The sequence below is a fragment of the Muntiacus reevesi genome, chromosome 13, assembly GCF_963930625.1.
Source record: "Muntiacus reevesi chromosome 13, mMunRee1.1, whole genome shotgun sequence".
Classification (NCBI taxonomy): Eukaryota; Metazoa; Chordata; class Mammalia; order Artiodactyla; family Cervidae; genus Muntiacus; species Muntiacus reevesi.
The window spans coordinates 3,677,479-3,695,466 of NC_089261.1; the positions used below are offsets into that span (position 1 = coordinate 3,677,479).

The 17,988-nt window shown below is 45.7% G+C and overlaps 1 protein-coding gene across 12 annotated transcripts in view; it reads right to left on the reverse strand.

Moving 5' to 3' along the window:
* The window catches only part of SFI1 (SFI1 centrin binding protein), an 81,072-nt gene that overhangs the window by 21,981 nt on the left and 41,103 nt on the right, over positions 1-17,988 (reverse strand). For 11 of the 12 annotated variants that reach the window (XM_065904887.1, XM_065904895.1, XM_065904892.1 and 8 more), the window contains 6 exons: positions 9,602-9,758; positions 7,293-7,454; positions 5,514-5,584; positions 3,568-3,660; positions 1,508-1,605; positions 237-303 (listed from right to left, as the gene is read on the reverse strand). In XM_065904887.1, coding sequence (XP_065760959.1) covers positions 237-303; positions 1,508-1,605; positions 3,568-3,660; positions 5,514-5,584; positions 7,293-7,454; positions 9,602-9,758 — 648 coding nt within the window. The remainder of the gene's footprint in view (positions 1-236; positions 304-1,507; positions 1,606-3,567; positions 3,661-5,513; positions 5,585-7,292; positions 7,455-9,601; positions 9,759-17,988) is intronic. The other variant, XM_065904894.1, reaches the window with a different exon arrangement.

The window sequence follows — 17,988 nt, forward strand, 5'->3', positions numbered from 1 at the left end:
ACGCTCATCACCTTCAGAGAGCAGCTGGGCTGTCAAAGCACAGGGATGGGAGTCGTGCAGACCTTCCGACACCCCTGCAGGGCCCCGGGGCAGAACCGTTGAGCTTTTCACAGTGCCCTTGCCTCCAAACCAGAACACCAGGCCTCCTGACACAGGCCTCCCCCCAGAATCTCTCCAACGCCAGCAGATCCAAGAATGCGAGCCGGCAGAGCCCGCTGAGCTGAGGAACTCCGTACCTGCTGGGACTGCCTCTTCTGGGTGGACTGTGACCACGACTGGAAACACTTGCGAAGCAACGTCATTCTGAAAGGAAACGCACCACCAAGGGAGTTACCCTCCCACTTGCAGGTTTCTAAAACGGTGTTCTGACTTTAAGGAAGGTGAATCTGGGTGCAGGTACTTCTTGAGCAGTGCAGGGGGCTCAGGGGTTTCATTCTAGAAGCGAAGGAAATAATCTGATTTCTGACATGAAACCCACCAACCCTGATTTTGGACTGTGGCCTGCCCCCCAAAATTTAACAGCTTCCTTGTAAACCTAATTGGACCACCAAGGACAGTGAACTTGGAATTAGGTAATATCTATGAAGTCCCCCAAATATGCTGAACTTTCTGGTTTTACGGCCAAACTCTGGGGTCTTTTAGGACCATGTTGGTCTGTGACACGCCTTCGCAGTAATACTGAGATTGAGAACCACACTCAGCTTTGTAAAACAGGATTTATAATAGTGATATACCCTGGCAGCTCCAATCTGAGTCGGCTAAATACTGGGATTCTCACTGACTCATTAAAAGGTGCTCCAAAATTGGACCCATAGCTATGCAAATTAAGTTACACTCTTGAGGGAGGGTTTATTGAACATGTCTTACAGCAAGAAAATGAATAAAAAGTAATAAAAAATTTTTTAGAAAAGGGGATTCCCTGGCAATCCAGTGGTTAGGGCTCCTCACTCTCACTGCTGAGGACCCTGGTTCAATCCCTGGAGGGGAAATTAAAATTTTCACAAGCCACTAGGGGTAGTCAAAAAAAAATTAAAAGTGAACAGTGGTTCCCTCTGAAGATTAAGCCGTTGAAGGAAGAAGTCCAGGCAGTCTTTATTTTTCACTTTCTACTTCTTCTCTATATATTCTGAGTTTTCCCTGTGGACATGTGGTGCTTTTATTTACTTACTTTAACTGAATGTTTAACTGAGGACATGCTTCACACCCTCCAAGACCAAGCCACAAACACCCACCTGCCTGGGACGTCTCTGTAACACTACCGATGCCTAAATTCCAAGACAGAACGTCAGTAACACCTGAAAACTGAGGCACTGGTGGCCGAGCACCAGCACAAGCCTCCCACCTCCCGCCTCATCAACCAAAAGGAAGAGGCAGGTGCAGGAACCACTGGCCATGGCAGGGCCTTTCCAAATCTGCACAGTAACGTGGGAAGGGCGAGTGATGACTCCTGGAGACCAGCAAGCAGGCCACAGCGGGCCCCTGGGGAGCCTGCCGGCCACGTCCCTACCTGCTGTGGTCCCAGGCAGCACGCAGGAAGGGCAGCTGCTCTCTTTCCTCCCTCTGCTCGAGTCGCAAATGCCAGAGGTTCCAGACCCTGTGCAGCAGCTGAAGCAAAACAAGAAGGAACTGGAAGTTCATTAACGCAAAACCATCTCTTCCTGACCCATTAGGTAGCGAATCAGTAACTCCAGAAGATGCAGGAATCACCTCAATTTGGAACACCCGACATGTAACAGACTTGAAAAATAATTACGACCAAACTATATGGAACTATTCTGGGCCAACACAAAAAACAAACAGCTGGATCTATCAGATCTGTGGAAATCAAAGTGAAGAAGCTGTTCCTAATCGGGGCCTCATGGAGGCCAACACCATCTTAGAAATTAAAACTGATCTGATCACATATTACTAGTTTTGAATCTTTTGTGACCCCATGGGCCGCAGTCCACCATGCTCCTCTGTCCATGGGCTTTCCAGGGAAGAATACTGGAGTGAGTTGCCATCTCTTACTCCAGAAGATCTTCCCAATGCAGGGAAACCTGGATCTCTTGAATCTCCTGCATTGGCAGGTGGATTCTTTACCCTGGTGAGGGAAGCTCGTTGTCTATGAAGTAGTCTTGCCAAAACACATTTAACTTCAATCTAGTCAAGCCCTTAGTTCCAGTTCATAACAGGAAAACAGGAAATCAAATGACATCAAAAGTAAACAGAAAAATGGAGAATAGGACGACTACAAAATAACTGGTCTTCCTTTTCAAAAGTCAATGTCATTAAAAATACATGATGCTAAATGAAATGAGCCAGTCACAAAAGGGCAAAATTCTATAAATATGAGGAACCTGGAACAGTCAAATTCACAGAGACAGGAAGGAAAGTGATGGTTGCCAGGGGCTGGGGGAGGTGGAGGAGACCGGGGTTTATTGGTTCTGCAAGATGAAAGGATTCTGGAGATGGATGATGACTGCACAATAATGTCAATGTACTTAATGCCACTGAACTGTACACCTAATGGTTAAGATGATAAATTTCATGTTTTTTGCCACAATTAAAAAATAAACATGTTAAACAAAAGAAATGGGGGATGGGGGAAGCTTATTGATTTATTAGAGACATAACCCAATGTAGTAAGTCATCAATCTTTAATTGAATCCTGGCCTGTAAAAATCAACTATAAACACATTTGGGTCAGGGGCAACTGAATTTGAATATGTGCTCGGTACTGGTTAATACTGGGCTTCTCAGGTGGCCCTAGTGGTAAAGAATCCTGCCGATGCAAGAGATACCAGTTCGATCCCTGGGCTGGGAAGATCCCCTACAGTAAGGAATGGCAACCCACTCCAGTATTCTTGCCTGGAAAATCCCATGGACAGAGGAACCTGGCAGGCTACAGTCCAAGGGGTTGCAAAGAGTTGGACATGACTGAGTGACTGAGCACACACTGGTTAATATTGGAGCATTACTATTCGTTTTGTTAGGGAGGATAATGATATTGTGGTTATTTGGGGGCAATGCATACTGAAACGTTTAGATGTCAAGTGTCATAACATCTGTAATTTACTTTGAAATGACTCAGGGAAAAAAAGCAAATGTTAACTAACAATTGTTGAACTTAAATGGTAAAGTAAACTGAGGTTTACTATACTACTTTTTATATTTTTTCTGTACATTTGAACACTTTCACAATTAGAAAACCCCCTTCTACACCCAGAAGCACAATTGACAAATGAAGGTAGAATGTTGGTTACCCTCAGGAAAATTAACCACTGAAGATGACAGATGCATGGCGCAAACAGTACCAAAGGCCCTGGGATGCAGGACTTAAGAGTCTATTCCCCAGGTCAAGGCTGAATCCACAGTCCTTGACCTCTGATTCAACTACCATTTTTTCTTTTTAAGCAAACACATAAAAAACGGCATGACATAAGAGAAAAACAAGAGTTTCTCTATCCTATGGTATGGATCACTGAAGAAAACGGACCTGAAGGGTTTGGAGTCTCAAGATCTGAACAAACCTCTTAAGCACAAAGGTTAAAAAAAGAAAGAAGGGCCATCAGAAGAGGGCCTCACCATGACATCTCGCTGCTGGTGAGCAAGATTCCTTCTTATCCGTTGGAGACGGGCATGGGTCACGTTGTCCTTCAGGGCTTTAAAGCAGAATTGCTGTGAAAAAAGAACAGACACAGTCAGCAGTGTGCCTGTAACAGCAAGCTCGATGCCGGAGAAGGTGGTGAGAAGCTCAGCCATGGCTGTTCACAGATGCTCCCAGGTCCCAGGCAGTGATTCTCTGCTCTGAGAATCAATTGGGAGCCTGATGCAAGCCAGCCCACGCAGCAGGCACTTAATAAACACTCCCTGTTGCCCACAGGTACTGCACACACAGCAACAAATCACCCTCATCTCTGACCAGGAGAAGTCCCTGGGACCCACACAGAAACACCAGACAAAGGTCAAAATATCACCACTGCCTCTCAGAAAAGAGACAGACTTTCAGCTTATGGTGGGTTTACTTTTATTTATTTTTTTACCATGTGGGGTCAATGTGTACACTTGGTTCAGTTGCTAAGTCATGTTCAACTCTTTGTGATTCCACGGACTGCAGCATCCCAGGCTTCCCTGTCCTTCACTATCTCCTGGAGTTTGCTCAAACTCATGCCCACTGAGTCAGTCATGCCATCCAACCATCTCATCCTCTGTCATCCCCTTCTCCTCCTGCCTTCAATCTTTCCCAGCATCAGGGTCTTTCCCAATGAGTCAGTTCTTCGCATCATGTGGCCAAAGTATTCGAGCTTCAGCATTAGTCCTTCCAATCAATACCGAGGGTTGATTTCCTTTAGGATAGACTGGTGTGATTTCCCTGCAGTCCAAGGAACTCTCAAGAGTCTTCTCAAAAAAAAAAAAGTCTTCTCCAGCACCAGGTTCGAAGGCATCAATTCTTTGGCACTCAGCCTTCTTTATGGTCCAACTGTCATATCTGTACATGACTACTGGAAAAACCATAGCTTTGACTAGATGGACCTTGGCTGGCAAATTGATGTCTCTACTTTTTAATATGCTATCTCGGTTTGTCAGCTTTTCTTAACATATCTCTTTTCTTTAATATGTTATCTCGGTTGAAGTTTTTTTCCAAGGAGTAAATGACTTTTATTTTTTTTTATGACTTTTAATTTCATGGCTGCAGTCACCATACACAGCGATTTTGGAACTCCCCGAAATAAAGTCTGTCACTGTTTCTGTTGTTGCCCCATTTATTTGCCATGAAGTGATGGGACCAGATGCTATGATCTTTGTTTTTTTGAAGGCTGAGTTTTAAGCCAGCTTTTTCACTTTCTTTCACCTTCATCAAGAGGCTCTTTAGTTCCTCTTGGCTTTCTGTCATTAGGGTGGTATCACCTGCATATCTGTAGTTGTTGCTATTCCTCCTGGCTATCTTGTATATTTACACAACTGCAAATGCAGTTTTGCAGAGTAGAACAGAAGGAAAAGAAGTAATCTTTGGTAACTGAGGTGGGGGAACAGGGACAAGACATGCTGGCTCCAGCTCCGTCCAAAATGCTTCACGGGTGACTAAGCACAGCCCATGCTCCACAGGCTGACTTCAGTTTTCTGAGACAGACAAGAAGCACCTAGGGGTTTTCACAGAGTGTTCTGTGGGCCCCCAGAGGCTCCTGACAGTGTCTGGAGGCCACCTCGTGTGGCGAGGGTGGGGGAGAGCAGCCGGCAAAATGGACACTATTCCCAGACCTGGCTTCGTCCACCGCACCTCAACTTGGATTGATTTTCAAGACTAGGCCTCCACCGACACCCCAGGACTAGATAGCTTCTAAGGCTCCTCTGCAGCTCCCAACCCTTCTGACCCCACACCACCGCCGTCTTCGATCCAAAACTAAAATCAGGACATGACAATGAAGGGGGCTCCCTGACGAGTGCCAGCCGCACCACCAGAATACTTAAAGAGCATGACAGGGATCGGGCCCCCAAGAACGGACGCCCGAGCACGGCTGCGGCGCCCTTACCAGCAGGCCGCGCCTGTGGTGTTCTCTCGCCGCCTTCCACCGCTCAGCCGCTTCTGTGCACAGCAGCACGTCTGCCCGAGTCAAGGTTTCTTGTCTTGACAAGGCCCCGCCCCAGCCCGGCTCGACCTTAGTGACCCGTCCCAAGGGTCCCGGCTGCAGGTGACGACAGGCGAGCCAGGAGGGCTGGTGTCCGCCTTGACGACCCAGGGAAGAGAGGATTGAGGGGAACCACCATGTGAGCTATTTATCTGCCTTTCTCCCCTCTGATGCCTGCTTCATGAGGGGCAAAAATAGCCGAGATAAACTGCTACCAGTCGGAGTAAACATTTCAAAATCTCAGCAGAACCTGCTCCGAGCTTTCCCGCACTCTGTTTTGGCAGCACAATCCAGTCAGATGTCTGAGCTAAAAGCCTTGGAGTTATTTTCAATCCCTTTCTCCTCCTACCCCTCCAATCTCTCAGCTGCCAAGTCCATCTGCTCCCCTCCTTGTCTCCACGTTCTGTCCCCACCCCCAGCACCGGGCCGGGCACCAGACTCGGTCCCCTGTGCCAACTTCACTCCCACCATCGAGCCTCGTCCTTCCGGAAGTACAGATCTGCTGCATCCCTACTCAAAAGCCTGCAGGGGATCCTCAGTGTCCCAGGATGAAGCCCAGATTCCTGGCCACCCACACAAGCGCCCCACGAGCCGGTCCCCAGCCTGTATCTGCCTGCCCCTAACACCCCACAACGCACTGCAGACCCCGGTCACCACCCCAGGTGCTCTTCCTCATCCACACCTTCGTAAATGCCACTCCTTACACCTGAACCGCCTCTCCCGACTCCCCCGTCAGGAGAACGTGTCAGCCCCCAAGGCTTAAATTCAGCTCAAACATCAATTACCTCTTTGGCTAGGTCTCCACAGCAGCTCAAGCGGGACTTAATACAGACCTTCATGATAGTACTTATCACCCCACATTTACACAGACTGGTTTTCATGTCTATTTTCCCCAGTTGACAATGAGCTATTGTTAAGTCTCTAGGCTCCCCTGTATTCCAGAACTCAGACAGGGGTTTAAAACAAGAGTTCAGTGAACAAACGAAAACGTGACTGAATACCCAGGGCAGTCCAAATCCCAAGCCTGGGCACAGACTGTGGCAGGGGCGGGGATTAAGAAAGCACACTGGAGTCAGAAGCCTGGCTCTGCCAATGAGATTGAAAATCACTTAGCATCCCAGACTCCGCTTCCTCATCTGTGAGATGGAGATGGTAACACCCACTCCACAGGGTTGCTATGAGGATTAAGGAGATAATCACAATATCTGCACATAGCAACAGCTCAATGAACGGAAGCTGGGATTGTAACAACATGGCCGCCAAGGACAGAAGGCTTTCTGAAACAGAAGTGAAATGAAACAAATTTCTGAAGCAGAAATGGCATCGCTCTTTCCACCATCTAATGGGCAGGAAGAAAAGGATGAAATGCAGGAATGCTTCTGAGGGGGAGGAAAAGGAATACAGTCAGGGAGGAGCATACTGGGGTGTGTGCGATTTTCTATTGAGTTGTGCTCATTTTACTATTATTCTTTAAACTACAATTGTTTGTTATACGAACCCTTTTGTATGAGTATTCCCAGAATGGAACAAATTTTTTTTTTTTTAAAAAGCCACCCAGAGATCAGGACTGTCCGAAACTGCTGGGTAACCATTTCCCACGTATCTCCTGACTGTCTTACAGGTTGCCAGGCTCTCACTGTCTTGGCTGAGCTGGAGGACAGTCGTGAGAAATGCAAAGGATACAGTGTTTCCAGTGAGTCAAGGCCCTCCGCAGCAGCATCCTCCTGGCCAGCCCCTCCACCTGCGCGTGGTGGGCGTGCAGGCTCTCCCTCCGCTCCCAGGCCTGCCACCAGGCACAGAAGTGCGTCCAGAGCAGGGTGACATGGTGGAATCGCTCGGCCACCTCTGCAACAGAGAAAGGAGCTTCAGTGCTGCCCCCTCAAGTCTGGGCAACGAGCTGGAGGCATCTCTAAGATGGGCTGAAACCCACCACTGGCAGGCAGCAGGGATTCAAGGCAGCTGCTCCCCAGAGAATGTTAGAAAAAAAGGGTTTTGAACAGAGGAGGGTTCCTATGGACTCCTTAGCTACAATTCCGCTCTCCAAGGAAAGAGAAAAGGATTCTGTCAAAGGACCGAAGCTCCCGGTTAGTGACCAAGGAGCAGGAATGGGGACAGCTGTTTCTAAAGAAAACCCCATTTTACTCCTGCCTCTTTACCGGCATTTCAGGACTTCAGGGAATGAGTCAGTGACACACGACTCAGTCGATATGCTGGCAGAGGGTTCTGTGAGCCTTCAGCCAGGCTGATACAGGCCACCAGCTCCATCTCCTTTTAAGACTAATTAGCTAATGGCCTGATGAGTTTAAGGCCAGAGATGGGGAGGGCATTGGTCCTGGAATGAGAATGCCTTAAGTGAAGCCAAGTATTAGTCTGCAGCTCATCATTAAATAGCTTCATGCCTTCAATTTCCAGGCTTGGGCATCCATACAGTGGGTCCCTTGTCACTATTTTCAAGTGGGCACATTAGATCTCCCAAGAGACAGTACTGGTAGGCTAGGAATCCTGCAGGAAGCAGGAGAGCCTAACCCTGTGGCCAGGACTTCTGTGTGGGCTCGAGAAACTAAAGGACAAAAAGTACTGGCATTCATGACCAATTTATCGTCACTTCTGGCCTACTGTGGGAAAACTAAACCATCAGGATAGTGCTCAGAAAACATCATAAATCATGCATCTGCATAACTAGGGACAAACAATCCAAATATCTGTTTTCTCTCTCTTTTTTTTGGCACACCACACAGCTTATGGGCTTTTAGTTCCCCAACCAAAGATCAAGCCCTCGCCCTCAGCAGTGACAGGATGGAGTCCTAAGACTGGACTGCCACGGATTCCCCCAAACATCTATTAATAGAAGAATGACTAAGTAGATTAAGGTAAGCACCCCCCTGTAAAACACAGTCATTTAAAAAAAAAAAATTATGGGATTTCCCTGGTGGTCCAGTGGTTAAGACTTCGTCTTCTGAATAGTTAGGAAGTCTGGGATGGATATGTACACACTGCTGTATTTTAAATGGATAATCAACAAGGACCTACTGTATAACACAAGGAACTCTGCCCAATGTTATCTGGCAGCCTGGATGGGAGGGGAGTTTGGTGGCGAATGGACACATGTATATGTATGGCTGAGTCCCCATCTGAAACTGTCATAACGGTGTTCATTAGGCTATACCCCAAAATAAAATATAAAGTTAAAAGAAACGACTTCACCTTTCCAATTCAGGGGATGCAGGTTTGATCCCTGATCGGGGAGCTAAGATCTCACATGCCTCATGGCCAAAAAACCAAAACATAAAACAGAAGCAATACTGTAACAAATTCAACCACTTTAAAAATGGTCCCCACACACAAAAAAAATTTTATAAAAAATAAAGACACAGGAAAGCATCGATTAGTTGTATGGAAAAAAGCAAGATACAAAACTGTATGTATCATACTAATCATAATAATTGCAGTATTTATAGCATAATTAAAATCCTACTGAATTAAATACATTGAATAGGAGCCTCGTCTGGAGAACTCCAGTCCCTTGAGGGGACGAGGACACAAAACACCACTGTAAAACAAGTCAGACACAACAAATACTGTACGAAGTCACTTAGGCGTGGAATCTAAAAATACAACAGACTAGTGAATCAAACAAAAAAAAGAAGCAGACTCAGATGTGTGGAGAAGAATATAGTGGTTGCCAGTGGGGAGGGGGCTTATTATGGGATTACATGAGATTGTGTGTGTGAAACTTTTGAAAATTATAAAGCTCTACAGAATGTAAAGAATCTTTCATTCAATAAAAAATAATAAAGAAAAATATTGAATAGAATATTGAAAAAAAACACAGAAGGAAATAACTTAAACGTGAATCAAGGACGCTTTACTGTCCTCCTCCAGCTCTCCCTTCAAACTCTGTGGTGTAACTGCTACTACCTCCCGTTAACACACGGCCCCCTGGCGGCAGTGGGCACGGCACCCTCCCTCGGCCCCTGGCGCCCAGGACTCACGGTTCTGTAGCCCCTTCTCTCTGCGCAGCTGCAGGTACTCCAGCCAGGCCCTGAGGGCTCTCCACTGCTGTCGGCGCTGAAGGTGTTTCACTGCAGAGACCGTCTTCCGTCTCTCCCTCCGGACAAAGAGGAGCTGCTCCTGCCACCGTGACCAAGCCTGAAAACCAGAGAAAAGACAACCATTAAGGGAGGCAGGAAACCAGAGGTGAAGTACAGGTGAGGGAAAACAGAAACCCACACACTGCAAAGGGTGAAATCAGAAAACGAGCAAGTGGCGATTCCAAAGCAGAGGATGGTGAGTGAAGGGGATTGGGGTGAGAGGATCTTTGAGAAGGGCATTCTGGGACTTCCCTGGTGGTCCAGCGGTAAAGAATCCACCTGCCGATGCCAGAGGCACAGTTCGATCCCTGGCTGGGGAAGACTGCACATGCCTCAGGGCGACTAAGCCTGTGACCCACAATTACTGAACCTCTGTTCTAGAGCCCAGGAGCCACAACTGAAGGCTGTGTGCTGCAGCTACAGAGGCCCAGAGGCCCGAGAGCCCACGCTCTGCAACAAGAGATCACCGAGCTGAGAAGGCCGCACACTACAGCTGGGGAGTGGCCCCTGCTCAGTGCAACTAGAGAGAGCCCTCAGAGCAATGAAGATCCAGCATAGGGCTGTTGGTTTTTTTCCTGGATTAAGAGGGAAAAAAGAAAAGAAGAGGAATAATAAAATTAATGACTTTACAAGAAGCAGGGACAATCCAAGGGTTGGTATAATTAATTCAGATCTGGGACAGGTGAGGCTCTGTCTTTTCCTCCAAAGGCGGAGGAAGCCTACGGTCGAGGCCCTTTCTCAGCATGTGCGTCCCCAGGACATGGACCTACAGAAACCGAGGGTCTGCAGACGAATTCCCTTAAGATTATCCATAAACGGGCACCCTTGGGAAGGTCTTCGTGCACACCCAGCAATACGCCTGCCCTACTCTGAAGGCAACGGTCATAGAAGACTTGATACCTTCTTTTATACCTTCATACCTCTGTAAACCTGTGACATCCCTTCTCCCTTCCTTCCTCTCATCTGAATATCATTTTTCTATTTCACCAAGAAAATAAAAGCAATCAAAGGACAATTTTCTCAAGCTCCCACACATCCCCCAGGGGATGCCTTCTCTCCACATCCCCAACAAAAGGTCACCCTCTCCACGGACACAGCCCATCTTTTCTCACCTTCTGAAGTGTATCACTCTGGCAATTACCCCCATTCCCTTCCTGCATCATCAGCTTTCACTCTCTGCTAGATTTTTTAAATCAGCATTCAAACGTGCTGTTATTTCTCCCTTTGGGGATATGACAACCAAAAGCAATGGGTGGCCTTTGATTGGGCCCTGGATCTGACACGAAGAGCAACAATATACAGCTGCAATACAAACTGTAGTCTCGATATTATCATATCAACATTACACTTCTTAGATATGACTGAGGATGTGGTTATATAAGAAAACATCCCTGTTTTAGGAGATAAGAGCTGAAGTATTCAGGGTGGGGGCATCCCTGATCGCTCAGTTGGTAAAGAATTCCCCTGCAATGCAGGAGACCCTGGTTCCATTCCTGGGTCAGGAAGATCCTCTGGAGAAGGGATAGGCTACCCACTCCAGTATTCTGGCCTAGAGAATTCTATGAACTATATGAGTGCATGGGGTAACAAAGAGTTGGACACGACTGAGTGACTTTCACTTAGGATTAAACTTGATGTCTGCAACTTTAAAGTGACTCAGAAAATACAAGAAATACACTGATACACTTGAGAAAGCAAATGTGGGAAGATGCTAAGGATGGGTTAACCTAGTGAAGAGTAGCCAGTATCCAGCTTTTCTGTGATTTGGTACTTGTCAAAATTAAAAAATTGAGGGTAAAAGTTGCAGACTAGTGTGACACTAGACTTGGTCCAGTAATTAAGAATCTGTCTGCCAATGCAGGGGACAGAGGTTCAATCCCTGGTTCAGGAAGATACCACAAGCCTAAGGGCAACCAAGCCCGTTCCTGGGCCCACATGCCTAGAGTTCACGCTCTGCAACCAGAGAAGCCACAGTGGGAAGCCCATGCACTGTAGCTAGAGACAGCTCGCATGCAGCAACGAAGACCTGGCCATAAGTAAATAAAGCTACAAAAGATGATCATCACACAAACACTTCTGGAAGGGAATAGATCAGTGATCCTCAAACCAACCACCCAACACCCCTCTCTAGACCACTCGGCCACCCGCCAACACCCAAGTACTCTCCTTTCCTTTCCAAACTCTTCAGAAGGGCTGTCTACTTTCTCACTTCTCTTCTCCCAACAAGCAGGGAGATCCTCTCCTCCTTGAGTTCACTGAAACTGCTCTTATCAAGGGCATCGATAACCTCCACGTTGCTCAATCCAAAGGTCAAACCTCAGTCCTCGCCTGCCAGAAGTGTCTGACACAGCTCACCGTCTCCACCAGGCTCCTGGCCTCCGCCTCTCCTCTCTCCCACCGCCGATTCCCATCTCTCCGCCAGACAGGCTCAGGGCCACTGGCTACACCCACTCCCTCTGTGCTTTCAGTCTCGTGGCTCCAAGTTAAACCTGTGTGCTGAGGACTCCTGAGTTCACCTCTCCGGTGTGGACTCAAGACTCCACAGGCACACACCCAGCTCCTCCCTGACACCCCCGTGTGGTCAAGTGAAAGGCCCACCAGGCTGAAGACATGGAGCTTGGCATGCAGCTCCTCCCCATCTTTCCCCACAAACCCACCTCTCCCCCGTCTCAGTAAACAGCAACTCCACTGGTCCCATGACTCAGGCCCGCACACCTGGGAGTCCTCTCAGACTTCTTCTCTGAAGGCTCACAACTTACCCATCCAGTAGCAAACCCTGTTGGCATACCTTCAAAGCATACCCAGAATCCAACACCGTCTTGCTCTCATCTTGGCCCAGAATCTCTCCTGGAACTCTGTAATCATGTCCTAACTGTCCTCCCTGCTTTTATCCTTGATTGTCCGTGGTCTGTTCTTGGCACAGCAGCCAGTGGTCCTTTTTCATTAGTTGTGATTGCTTTGTAACTTAAATCTCTCCATTTTGACGCTTATTTTTAAATAATTATTTTTTATTTGGCTGTGCCAAGTCTTAGTTGTGGCACACAGGATCTTCTATTAGGTTGGTGCAAAAATGATCGTGGTTTTCCATTGTTGAACTTTGCCACTTGATACTGGAATACATTCTTAAATGTGGTTATGTTACACATCATTTTAATGTGCATTTCTTGCTTTATTTTTCTCCTAATGACTTATTACTTGCTGTTTATATTTACTTTGGACTATGGAAATGCTGTTAGACAAAAGGCAAATTCGAGCAGTTTTCTTATTCAAGTTCAAAATGGGTTGCAAAGCAGTAGAGACAACTTGCAACATCAACAATGCATTTGGGTCAGGAACTGCTAAAGAACGTACAGTGCAGTGGTGGTTCAAGAAGTTTTGCAAAGGAGACGAGAGCCTTGAAGAAGAGGACCACAGTGGCTGGCCACTGGAAGTTGACGACAACCAGTTGAGAAGATCATAGAAGCTGATCTCTTACAACTATACAAGTTGGCACAGAACTCAACATCAACCATTCTATGGTTATTCGGCATTTGAAAACTGGAAAGGTGAAAAAGCTCAATTAAGTGGGTGCCTCATGAGCTGACCAAAAATAAAAAAAACTCGTTATTTCGAAGTGCTGTGTTCTCTTATTCCACGCAACAACAATGAACCACTTCTCAATGGGATTGTCAAAAAATGGATTTTATATGACAACTGGCGGTGACCAGCTCAGCGGCTGGACCAAGAAACAGCTCCACAGAACTTCCTAAAGCCAGACTTGCATCAGAAAGGTGTCAGGGTTACTGTTTGCTGCTCTGCTGCCCATCTGATCCACTAAAGCTTTCTGAATCCCAGTGAAACCATTACATCTGAGAAATACGCTCAGCAAGTCAAGATGCACCAAACACTGCAACACCTGCAGGCAGCACTGGTCAACGGAAAGGGTCCAATTCTTCTCGGCAAGAACCCGACTGCACGTCACACAATCAAGGCTTCAAAAGTTGAACAAATTGGGTCCTACATTCTGCCTCATCCGCCAGATTCACCTGACCTCTTGCCAATCAACTACTACTTCTTCAAGCATCTCAACCTTTTGCAGGGAAAATGCTTCCATAACCAGGAGGACACAGAAAATGCTTTCCAAGAGTTCATCAAATCCTGAAGCATGGATTTTTATGCTATAGGAATAAACAAACTCATTTCTTGTTGGCAAAAATGTGTTGACTGTAATGGTTCCTATTTTAATTAATAAAGATGTATATGAGCCCAGGTATGATGATTTAAAATTCAGGGTCCAAAACCACAATTACTGCCGCACCACCCTTAAAATCTTTACCGTGGCGTGCAGGATCAAGTTCCCTGACCAGGTATCGAGTCCCTGCATTGGGAACTTGGAGTCTTAGCCACTGGACTGCCAGGGAAGTCCCTAAATCTCTCCATTTTTTATGACAATTTCCCTCTCAGCCTTTTTTCTCTTCATGCTACTAACCTGTTAAGGAGAAACCAGGTCAGGTACCCGATAAACTGTTCCATGTCTTAGATTTGGCCAACTGTCTCCTCCTGGTGTCTTTAAATTGCCCTTCCAATTCCCGTGTTTCCCACGAACTGATATTAAGATTCACGTTAGGCTTGGCTGGAGTCGTGTTCAAATTCTAGGCAGGGATGTGTCTCAAGTGCTGCGGGGTCCTTCCTGTTACATCACAGCATGGAAGGCTGCCGTAGCTTTAGTGACTGTTCGGTGGCCTCAGAGGCATCGGTCTGACCCTCCCTTACATTTCTCTATTGTGTTTCCACTGGTGACTACTGCCCAGATCCACTTTCTCACTGGGAGGAAAAACAACAATTTTCTAATTCTAGCACTCCTGAATTTGTTTATTAACTGGAATTCTATTTTTTTTAAAAGGCCTTATTCTCTCATTAACCCCCTCATTTCTCAGAGATTAGTCTGTACAGGAAAGGCAGGATAAATGCTTGACTTTGGTCTTCATTAATTTCCAAAGAACAGAATTAAAGCTCTAACAACCCATAATTGTGACCAATCAGCTCTTTTTTTCCTCTATGAATGCATGAATTTTTATATACTTTGTATGTTTTCAATCCACGACAGTCATTATGCTTTTTGATGCTCAAATTGTCAAATTAAGACAGAACAATTTGTCTTTAGCCTACAGGAGGCCTGCTGACATAAGGCCATCAAGCTCTTAACTTCCTCACAGTCCTGCACACCATCTCCTAGGACTTAGGCTTATGATGTCTAGTTCCTGCTCTATTCCTGGAATCAGTCATTCCCCCCCAAAACACCTCAGCTCCTTTTAGTGGCAAATAAAAGGAAATAAGAGACCACAGCTTAGGCACTGGGGATGCTAACTGCTGTACTACTGACACTGCCTTTAAGTCTTTTCAGTCAACAGTTAGAATTTCACTAATTCAGGTAAAAAAAAAAATCACGGGTCCATATTGATACTGGCATCTCTAATTTCAGATTACAGGGCTTTTGTTTCTTTGATTTTATACTTGTAATCTTTCCCTTTATACTGAAAATCTGCTTCTTAATGACACTGCCATGGCTATTTGCTTTATCTTACAAAGTAGCTATAATAGTTCAATGCAACAATCCAAACCTGCTACTAACAATTAGACTACTGAATGCAATTTTATATCTCTTAGTAGTTCTCTGAGTCCTTAGAATACTCCCAGCTAGGAATGAAGAGTCAAAGTATCATATTTTAAAGTAATTCTTTTTGTAGTCATTGCTACAAACTTGATATATTTGTTTTCAGTGTGTTCTAAAATCCTAGGGCTTGGTTCTTTTACTTCTTGACTTAATTTTCTTTTTTAATTATATAAAATATTTACATGGTTCCAAACTTAAAACTGTGTAACAAAGCAAATTCATTGAAATTTTGTTCCCATAGGTTCCCTCCCTTCCCTCATAGGCAACACCTCTTCCGTTTTTGGTTTATATTTCCAGTATTTCATCTTGAAAATACAAGAAAACACACACTCTCTCTTCCCTCTCTTCCCCAAAAGGCAGCCCTCAACGAACCAGAGGGAGCCTGTTAAGAGGGAAGTGTGATCATATCTCTTCTCTACACAAAGCCAGGAGCTTGCCCTTCCCCCTGGAAAAAGAGCTTGCAAAGCCTTTGCGGGCACAGCCTTAGTCAGCCTGCCTCCTTGTTACACCACAGCCTAATCTTTCCTACTCTCCCTCTCACACTTATCAATCCTAATTGAAACAGCGTGATCCTGGCTTAGAGATAGACAGCTACACCAATGGACCAAAGAGCCCAGAACAGACCTTTGAACAAATGGGACCTTGCTCCAAATGGAAGTGGACTAATGATCAGTATAAAAAAGACAAAAGATGAACTACTCAGTAAAGAGTGCTGCAGAAACTAATTACCCATAAGGAAAACGACAGCCTAAGACCCTGTTTCACACAACTTATAAAAATACAAGTTAGGCGACAATGAAATTAACAGCACTTGTGTGGCGGCCTTCCCCAGTGGCTCCGCGGTAAAGAGTCCAGCTGCCAGCGCAGGAGACGTGGGTCTGATCCCAGATCCAGGAGGATCCCCGTGCCACGGAGCAACTAAGCCCGTGCACCACGACTCCTGAGCCTGTGCCCTAGCGCCCGGAGCCACAGCCGCTGAAGCCCGTGCACCCGAGAGCCCGTGCTCTATGACCGCAGGAGCCACGGCAGTGAAAAGCCCTCGCACAGTAACTGGACCACAGCCCCTGCTCACCACAACTAGAGAAAAGCCCACGCAGCAACCAACACTCATCACAGTAAATAAAATAAATAATTTAAAAAAAACACTTGTATGAAAAAAAAGGCACCATAAACAAAGCAAAAAAATAAATAAACAAGCTATAGACTAGAGGAAAATACCTAATAGTTAGTGTACCTAATAGTTCAGAAGATTAATAAGCAAAATCTATGACAATGTGTACGGAGCAGAAAAAGCTAAATAACCCAACAGAAAAAAGGAGTGAGGGATGGTAACAAGCTCAAAACCAGAAACCCAATGACAATCAGACATCAGAAAAGATAACTGGGCTTCGCTAGGAAATCAGGGAAATGTAAATTGAAGCAACAAAGAAGAACCACCTCACACATATCACATTGGTGAAAATGACCAAGTCTGGCAACGCAAAGTTCCGATGAGTCTCAGAGAAACCCAAACAACAATTTTAGCCTGTTAAATGGCACAGCAGTGGAGAGCAAACGGGTGACGTTGGATAGGGATGACGAGATGATACCCAAAGACCCAACAGCTTCACTTCCAGGAATGAGACCTCTCAGACTCTCACACAGGGATGCGTGTTTAAGAATGCTCTCCGAGGGTGCCTCCCTGGTGGCTCAGTGGTAAAGAATCCGCCGCTAATGCAGGAGATATGGGTTTGATCCTTGGTCCGGGAAGGTCCCACACACCACATTACAACTAAACCCGCAAGCTACAAATGCTGAGCCCACATGCTGCAATTACTGAAGCCCACCCACCCTGGAGTCTGTGGTCCACGACAAGAAAAACCACCGCAATAAGTCCATGCACGGAAACTCTCGGAAACTCTCAAGAGAGAGCAGCCCCGGCTCACAACTAGAGAAGCCTGTGAGCAGCAACAAAGACGCAGCTCAACCAAAAGTAAACTAATTTAAAAAAGAATGCTCTCTGAGACACTTTGTAATTGTAAAAAAAAAAAAGTAACCAGGAAGAATTAACAGTTTAGCAGCAGTGAGCAGATAAACTGAGTCTTAGTAAAATGGCTGAATGTATGCAGCTAATAGATCTCTATGTATCAAAATGAATAAACCTCAAAAATACACTGTTGCATTAAAAACAAAAAGCAGCAAACTGCAAAGTAAATGTAAAGTATGATGCCATTCATAAGTTTCCTAAGTACACAAAGCCAGAACATTTATTCTTTATATACCTGTATACATATACTTCTACAAGTGAAAAAGAATATAAGAGAATAAGGATTTCAACATCACGGTGGAGTTATCTCCAAGAAGGAAAGGTGGCAGAAGGAAGGATGGGGAGGGCTTGAAATGTGAATTTAATTACATTAAATTCATCAAATTTGGGGGCAAGGATGGAAAAATGTTAACATCTTTTAAATTTGTATGTTGGAGATGTGGATATCTGTTAATTTTTTAAATTTTTCTGTTGTTGGCCATTTTTAAAACCTTCATTGAACTTGTTATAATATTGCTTCAGTTTTATGTTTTGGATTGTTGGCTGTGAGGCCTGAGGGATCTCAGCTCCTGGACCAGGGATTGGACCTACACTGAAAAGTGAAATCTC